Below are 8,046 nucleotides of genomic sequence, written 5' to 3'. Positions count from 1 at the left end.
ACCTATTGTAATTCCAATACATCAAGCAAAAGAACTGTCGATTAAAATTGTGATGATATTTCACACCAAGCTTCACAATTTCGTTTTGAATGTGTTATCATAAGTTGTTACGACAACAYAAAAGCAGCTTTTGTGATTGCTTTAACTATGGTTAGGTTAGTTTAGATCAGTTCAGTTTAGGTTAGGTTGAAAGTTTGATCCTAAGAAGGATCTCATTTGTTCAGCTTAGGAAGCCGAACGATTTGCTTGACTGTCATTGGATGTGACACCATGAAATCCGAATGCAATAAAAGAGCGCAACACCGCATCGAATCTTTAATGTAAATATGAGGAACTTACCAGGAACCACTAGTATTTGCATATTTTATGATTACAGATAAGATTATACAATAATAATAATAATAATAATACTTAAAACCAAATACCGATAAATAAATTGAACTCTATTCTTTCGCTTCCATACCCTTTGCAGGAGTTGCACGTGTGTTGGGCAATCGTTTGAAATTGGGCGAGAAAATCGTCGTTTCCAACGGTGATAAAGCCAGCGGCAGTGCCTTAAAATACGATGTCGAAGTTCGTGATGCGGATGTGGTAAGTTGCTCTCGCCAAACTTGAAAGATATTCACTAGTCTAGAAATTATAAGAAAACGAAAATATATATTTTTTTTGGTTTTCAAATCTGAAAAAAAAAACGAAAAAGTAGAGAATCTTCTCTTTGAAAATTTCCATTTGAGCTGCGGGTTGTCGGTGGCACTCAGCACCCGCCGGCGCGTGCCACTCAAGAAATGTTTGGTTAAAGTGTTTGCTTCCATGGAATTTTATATTTGCTTATAAATCTGCCTGCATATATACATATGTATATGTCTGGTTACGCGACACTTGTAAAGTTGTTCACTAACTTTTTCGTTTGTTTGCGTTTACTTTACAGATTCAATTATTGAAATCATTCGATATATTTAGCGGTTCAACGTATCGAGGACATTTGGTTGTGCGCAATCATTTACAAGTGGATAAGTTTACTAACTTGGTGAGTAGAAAACCTCATGTACCACAAACACAGTTGTGGTCAAAACAATAGAAGCGCTGCTTCAAAATGTATATAAAAGGGTGATGAAGTTAGAATTGATAAAAGACTTCGATAGTCCGTGTAATATTATTTAAGATGAATGGCTTAAGGGATACGGCCAGTCTAGAAACCTCAAAAAGGGCTTAGAATACAGATTCAAGGGAAGCGCATTTAAAGTTTTATGACAAACCCGAAWKTTTAGACACTATAGTGAGAATATTATTTTTACATCATTCTACTAGTTGATTATTGTTTGGTCATCGAGTTTTGAAAATCCGTGTTTGGTCTGAATCATATTCCGCGAAATGTCACAGAAGAGAGTCAGGAACCGTTAGGCATTTTGGGATCAAAGAAGCAATGCGCGATATTTGGGACTGTGGTCTCGCAGATAAAATAAATAATTGTGAATTATGAACCCGTCCCCGAATTAATCTCCGACATATACATATGTATATATATACATTATGATATAAATGATGATGATGATGAACCAGATTGCTCTCATAAAACACGAGATACAGACCACTAAGGCTTATCAGTAGGAAAAATAATGGGTTTCTTTTACTAGACTTCGTGTAACCTCAATTTTTTCTTTTTCGAAGTTTTTTTTTTTGAAGAAAAATATTATATTTCGTTTTTAGGTTTTACACTTTTTTCGAACTCAACTGTGTGTACATGTATAATATATCGCTCTGTATGTTTAAAGTAACATTAGTACGGGCTTATGTGTGTTTGCAAGAGTATTTGTGAAAGTTGCCAGCCACTTGAGGCATTGGCTGGAAATAAGCGCATTTATGCTACTTTTTGCAAAGCAAAGAAAGTAACTGTAACTGTTATATTTATTGGCAGTTTAAATTCGCATTTGCTTGCTATATGCACACATACAAACATGAATTTATAATTTCTGTATATTTCTTCCGAAAAATTATTTATAATTCTCTTTTCCGTTGTGTCCTTTTCTTTGCTGCCGCCTCGTCACCTCGTTAGCTCGCCAAAAATATTTCGAAATGTTCGAGTGCCCTTGAACGCATGTCTACGGTTAAACTATTTACGTGCCGTCTCACATCCAAACAGTCTTTGGGGCGCAAGCTACTCGAGCATTATGCGGTGACGCCCATATTCGAGGCCGCCACCGGACGTTATGCGTGTCAGATTGAACTGTCGTCGAATTTCAATGAAGTACTCAGCATTGTGAAGACTAATGATGTCCACTTCGATTTGGAGGTACGCTGCTTTAATTTTATTTTATTGTATTTATGTTGTATACTATATTTGTTTTTATGTTTGTTGTTCGCTCGCGTTGCAGGCTCAGCTGCCGAACGGTTTATCGGATGTTATGTCATTGAAATTTGTGCCCGGTGTGCGTGTTACACCGGAAGCGCTGCAGGCGACCGAGTTGCACGAACAAGATTTAACAATCACTGGACTGGATAAAGTGCTGCAGAAGGTGGAGGTAAGTGGACGCACACGTACACATTTATGCTTACATATTCAGTCTTATACACTTTTATAAAGTATTTTATATCGGTTTAAGAAGTGGTGCGCGAGACATGCTTGCTTAAATTGAAGAATTTTGGCAAAAAGTATATTTTKCAACACCCTTGTGGTGGTTCATTTGTGTTCATTGTGTGAAAGATTACACAAATCAATGATCAAAGATGATTAGTTATGGAATTTATAATATTTTTCGCATAAAATTATTGACATCAGTTACTTGTTTTTGAAAAATCATATTTTGTGTTCTAACATAAAGCTTAAGGTTTAATGGCTGCTCTGAATCGGARCATTTGTTGTATAGAGTAACATTGTCCAACAAACAACGTAGATATTTGGATTCCTCAAGTARCGTTGTGTGGCTGACTGTGTCAAAGGCTTTTGACCAATCCAACGGTGGTTTGCTAGACTCAGGACCTCAAATGTCTATACTACTGGGGAGAGGCGAGTTATCGGACGATAGGACTCCCTCAGACGTTTCAGTAACGAGACCACTTCCGATTTTTTGCACATCGGGTATTTGAAGAGTGGTCAGCGACAGGTTGAGTACCTTGATGAGAAAGCTTACTCCCGTCGAGCCTATGTGCTTTAGTATCAGCATGTTTATACATCCATCCTGGCCCATGGATTTATAAGATTTTGTTTAATTGATGACACTTCGAACCTTCTCATCGGTGAAAGTAAGTGGTCGCCGTCTTTTGATATCTTGCGCAGTCATCAGATAACACGTCGTTTGGCTTTGTCTACCGAAGAGTGCATTGTAAATACCGGTTAAAATAGCTCACGCAATTTTTCGGTCCGAAAAGGAATGGCCATTGGATTGAAAATCAACTCGGTCATCATGTCTTTTCGAGTTGGACAAAGCGTTGACAAAGTCGGGAGGTTTCTCCATCGAGATAATTATAGGAAGATGGTCTGATACGAGAGTTAGCACAGGTCCCTAGGGGATTCTATTTATCAGACCACCACTAGCGACGGTAATATCGGGTGAGCTATTATAGATGYCCATAATTCTGGTGAGGGCTTCGTCCTTCATTGTGAAGAATGTCGAATCGTCTATTTGTKTCGTCAGCTCCATTCCCCTACGATCATTTCACAGTTAGCAATGCCAAAGATTATGATGCGATTTAAAGTCGCCTAGTACCTAACGGTTTTTACCACGTAGTAACATACCTATGTTCTGACTGATCAGAATGGACCATTGTGGAACTTTGTTGGCCACTCGGTTGGAGTGGCAGCGCAGTGCCCGAACTTGGTTGCAGCTTTGGATTGGCAGCATGAGGCCACGTAACTAGTGGTCTACACCCGGCGTCTTAAGTCCTGACCAGATCTTAAGTTGGCTCCATCCATTGCATATATTACAACTAACCAAAGTGGCGAGGTCTCCGCTCCTCGATTTATGTCTGAAAAAAACAGCCCTTGGTCGGATAAAATCCGGATAAATTCCGATAACTTAGAACCGGCTGTCGTAGGAATGGTTTTGTTCTCCTAAACGTCATCTAAAACTAATCAAGATAAACATAGAATATACATATTGCACCATATATAATATTAAGATTAGCGAAATCGGTCGATTGCCACGTCCAAAAAGTTCCGTTAAGCGACACCGTCCACCTATAGATGAAACCTATTATATATCAGAAACTTCTTCACTAATTTCAACCATATTTGGTTTGTAAAATTACTCTAACATTTCTATTATATATACTACAATAAAAACCACGCCTACTTCCCAAGCTCCAAAAAAATTGTCCAAATCGCAATATAGCTTTTCAAGGACCCGACACCAAATATCTAAACTCCAGTGCTTTTGGTGGGTTTTTTTTTTACCGAATCTATCGGTCAATCTATGAGGTCTTGAATTTAAATTCGTGGAGAAGATTTGTGACAAATATGGGTTTTGTCGAGTCAATATATCCCTTACCCTCCATATACCTAATAAAAATATTTTCGAATTTCCATTTACAGACTATTAAATATTTTATACTTGGCCATTGCGCTGCTTAACCACTCGGAAAAAAATATGTGTTTTAGTTAAAATCTTGGACGAAAAAAAAAAAAAATTAAAATTGGATTTTTGGCAAACATTTTTTTCTGATTTCTAGCTTCTTCTCTGTTTTTTCAGCACCGCTCTGCAGTGGCCCCCCTTTTTAATTGATTAGTAAGAACTTAGTTTGTGCTCATACCACTGAAAATTGATTTGAGAAGTTAAAAAGCCTCGGGCGCTCAATCTACACATTTAAGACATTTCTTMTATGGCGGAAAGATATCTTTTCCATTCGCTTTGGCAATAAATTCAAATTGAAATTCTTTGCTTTTGTGCCAGCATCCTGAAGTTAATTTCTGCTCTGCACGCACACATACCGTGCGTCCTTGTGTATGTGTGTGGGTATGTGTGTGGGTATGTGTATATAAGTAAGTGTGTGCGCTTGGAGCTCGTGCTTTTTCCGTTTTGTACTTAAGTTTATTACAATTTGCAAGTGACATACTTTTAGGCGACTATTTAAGTTCGGAGAGAGAGAAACAAGCTTGCGATTGCATTTGATTTACAACTTTATCAATCTGCCATTAAAATGCGTTTAATCTTGGAATGTACTTTTTGCCAGATTAAAAATACAATAATGCAAAAAACAAAAACAAAAAAAAAAAAAAATGCGAGGAAAACTGAAAATAAATCGTATTTTCACTCAAAGCATTTGTCTCTCGCAGTTCTTTGGAAATGGCTCCATTCCGATTGCCCGCCATCGCTTGCTGCGCACCCCTCCTTCCCGTTTCACTCTTCATAAACTGAAATGGCAAAGTCAAGTAATGAAATACTTTTGAATAAGTTAAATGTTGAAAGTTTGCTTGTTCGTAAAGTATCTAGTGAATAAGCGCAAATAGCTAACAAAAATCTGTAAAAATAAATCGAAAAAAATCGGACTTTCCAAAATCTTGAAATTCTCAATTTATCAGTCAGTCAGTTACAGTTACAGTTCAAGTTGCAGTTGCAGTAGTTGTTGTTGTATTTGTTTTTAACTTATTTGCAATTATTGGTGTTGTTGCTGCTACTGAAGTGGACTTTGTTGTTGTTGTTGCGGCAGCTGACGTTGACATTGTTGTTGTTGTTGCTATTTGCAATTGTTGTTGCTAATTGGAGTTGCTTTTGTTGTTGCCGTTTCTATAACTTCCATTTGTTTTTGTCATTGCTGCTTTAGTTGACTTTTTGTTATAATTTTTGTTTTTGTTGTTATGTACAATTCTTGTTCCTTCTTCTTCCGTCGACTTTGTTGTTGTTATTTGCAGTTATTGTTTTTGTTGATGTTGCTGCTGACAGTTGTTGTTATTTTTATTATTTGTATTTGTTGTTGTTTCTACTCGTCGTTTGTTGTTGCTTTATTTATTGTTTTTGTTCTGCAAAAACTACACACGAATTGGCCGACCGACAATATCCCGAACAGCTGCCAAGGCCTCCCAATTCACTTGAGATCAGTGAACATCTGCGCGCTGCCATAACTACCGTTATACACATAACATYTTTCTGTATTTCGCGTAATTTTCTACACTTATTCTTCTGTAGCGGCGAGACGTGACGTAGAAACCCCGATTTATCTATGTATGTGTATGTGCTTCTGCTGTTTGCATGTGTGGGTGTGTGCGTATGTCACATCCGTTAATACATTCGCACATTGAAAGCTATGCACATATTTTTTCCGAATGGAAGTTTTTCTATGTCTGTGCAAAATTAAATTGATGCCGCATGCAACACAAGAGCTCTGCAGAAGAAACGGATATAAAAAATGCATACAAAAAAGAYGCCGGATATACGCTGAAACGGAAATGTGGGCTCAAGATGAATGTTGACTGAAGTTCTATTTTTCAACGGAAAACGTTATTTSAATATGCCTCGAACTGTCTTGTTTKCTCGTTTTGACGAATGCTTTAAAGGCAAAATTATTCGAGGAAAATGACTGCGAATTTCTCTGCTTTAGTGATATTTGGGGCTTTATTTGAGACTTCGCATTTGAAAAGAAAATATGAAAGCTCTTGAGAGATAAGYAAATTCAACCAAATTCTGAAATAGCTTTCTTAGTAATTTCTCAAAGCTTTCTAATTTCATTTCGTCTACAAAAGRTGAGCATCGTTTCCAAAACTGAAAATGGGTACTTACATATGTATGTATAAAGAAACTTTGATACAGCTATAGTAAGTTTAGCATGACTACAAGTGTGCAATGTCTATATCGGAAGTATATAAATATTATTCTTACAGATTATGTATGGTGATAAAGTAACATAAAACTTAATTTTTCGCACTTGTGTGTCAAYAGTGACGTGGGAGCCAAGTGGCGAGTCGGACGACTGTTTGTGCGATGACAGGAGATATTTCGTCTTGCTCTCGTTACTCTTATAGAAGATTGTACCTCCTCGATTAAGTTCTGCAGCTCGRATTATTTTCTCCAATAGCAGATTGAAGAAGTCGCATGAAAGATATTCGCCTTGTCTAAAACCTCGTTTCGTATCGAACAACTCGGGTCTTTCCGATCCTGMCAGAGCTTTTGGTATTGCTCAWGGTCAGTTTRCACAACCCTATTAGTTTTGCGGGGATACCAAATTCAGACATCGCGGCATAAAGRCTGAAACATGCKCCTTACCAGTTTTTCGCCACYGTGTTTGAATAGCACKSCCGGAAATATATCGGCCCCCGCCGATTTGTTGTTCTTCATACGCGCAACTGCTATTCGAACTTCTTCATGGTCGGACAATAGAGCATCTGTTCCATCGTCATCAATTGTGGAATGAGGTTCGCCTTCTACTGACGTTGTATACTTTCACTGCCATTCAGCAGGCTCTGAGATCGGTTACCGGATCACAATGATTTCGGTTGCAGCTGTACGTAAGGAGCTTGAAATGCCGTTCCACAGTTCCCTTATACCGAGTTGTTGCTGAGTCCTCTCAAAGAGCAGATGTGCAAGCCGGGAAGAAAATCGTGTGGCTGTCTGTTGTGGTTGCAAGATCTCGACGTAGAACCTTCCTTGTGTTTGTTGACGTGCGCTTTTTGTTGCACAGAGGCGGGTGCGAATCTTGGCTGCACAAGATAGTGGTTCGAGTCGGTGTTAGGATCTCAGACCGTACGCACGTCTAAAGCACTGGGGACGTGCCCTCCGTCTATCACAACATGATCGATTGATTGGTGATGGTTTTTTGATGTGGAGACAGCCATGTAGTTGAGTAATTTTCTTATGCTGGAATCTAGTACTACAGATAACCWTATCTCTGGCCTCGTCAAAGTCGATCATCGTCAACCCATTTGGGTATATTTCCTCGTGGATGCTGAATTTACCGACCGTAGTACGAAAGATACCTTTTTTGAACACCTTGGCTTTATAGTCACCAAGCACGATTTTGACATGGTGGCGAGGGTGGAGGGGTCTCTTAGATGYTCTCCAAGGCRTTTTTGGTCTCATCGTCGTTCACTTCCGTCAGGGCTTGGGCGCAAATCAGCGA

The 8,046-nt window shown here is 38.5% G+C and overlaps 1 protein-coding gene across 1 annotated transcript in view; it reads left to right on the top strand.

The window, feature by feature from the left end:
* The window catches only part of LOC108977990 (nuclear pore membrane glycoprotein 210), a gene marked incomplete at its 3' end in the record, with an annotated part of 92,763 nt that overhangs the window by 29,144 nt on the left and 55,573 nt on the right, over nucleotides 1–8,046 (top strand). The window contains exons 17-20 of the mRNA XM_018948015.1: nucleotides 473–591; nucleotides 929–1,027; nucleotides 2,054–2,290; nucleotides 2,373–2,519. Of these exons, the coding sequence (XP_018803560.1) occupies nucleotides 473–591; nucleotides 929–1,027; nucleotides 2,054–2,290; nucleotides 2,373–2,519 (602 nt within the window). The remainder of the gene's footprint in view (nucleotides 1–472; nucleotides 592–928; nucleotides 1,028–2,053; nucleotides 2,291–2,372; nucleotides 2,520–8,046) is intronic.

The sequence above is a fragment of the Bactrocera latifrons genome, unplaced genomic scaffold (assembly GCF_001853355.1).
Source record: "Bactrocera latifrons isolate USDA-ARS-PBARC rearing strain unplaced genomic scaffold, ASM185335v1 scaffold_99, whole genome shotgun sequence".
NCBI lineage: Eukaryota > Metazoa > Arthropoda > Insecta > Diptera > Tephritidae > Bactrocera > Bactrocera latifrons.
This window is presented reverse-complemented; position numbering and strand designations above follow the sequence as displayed.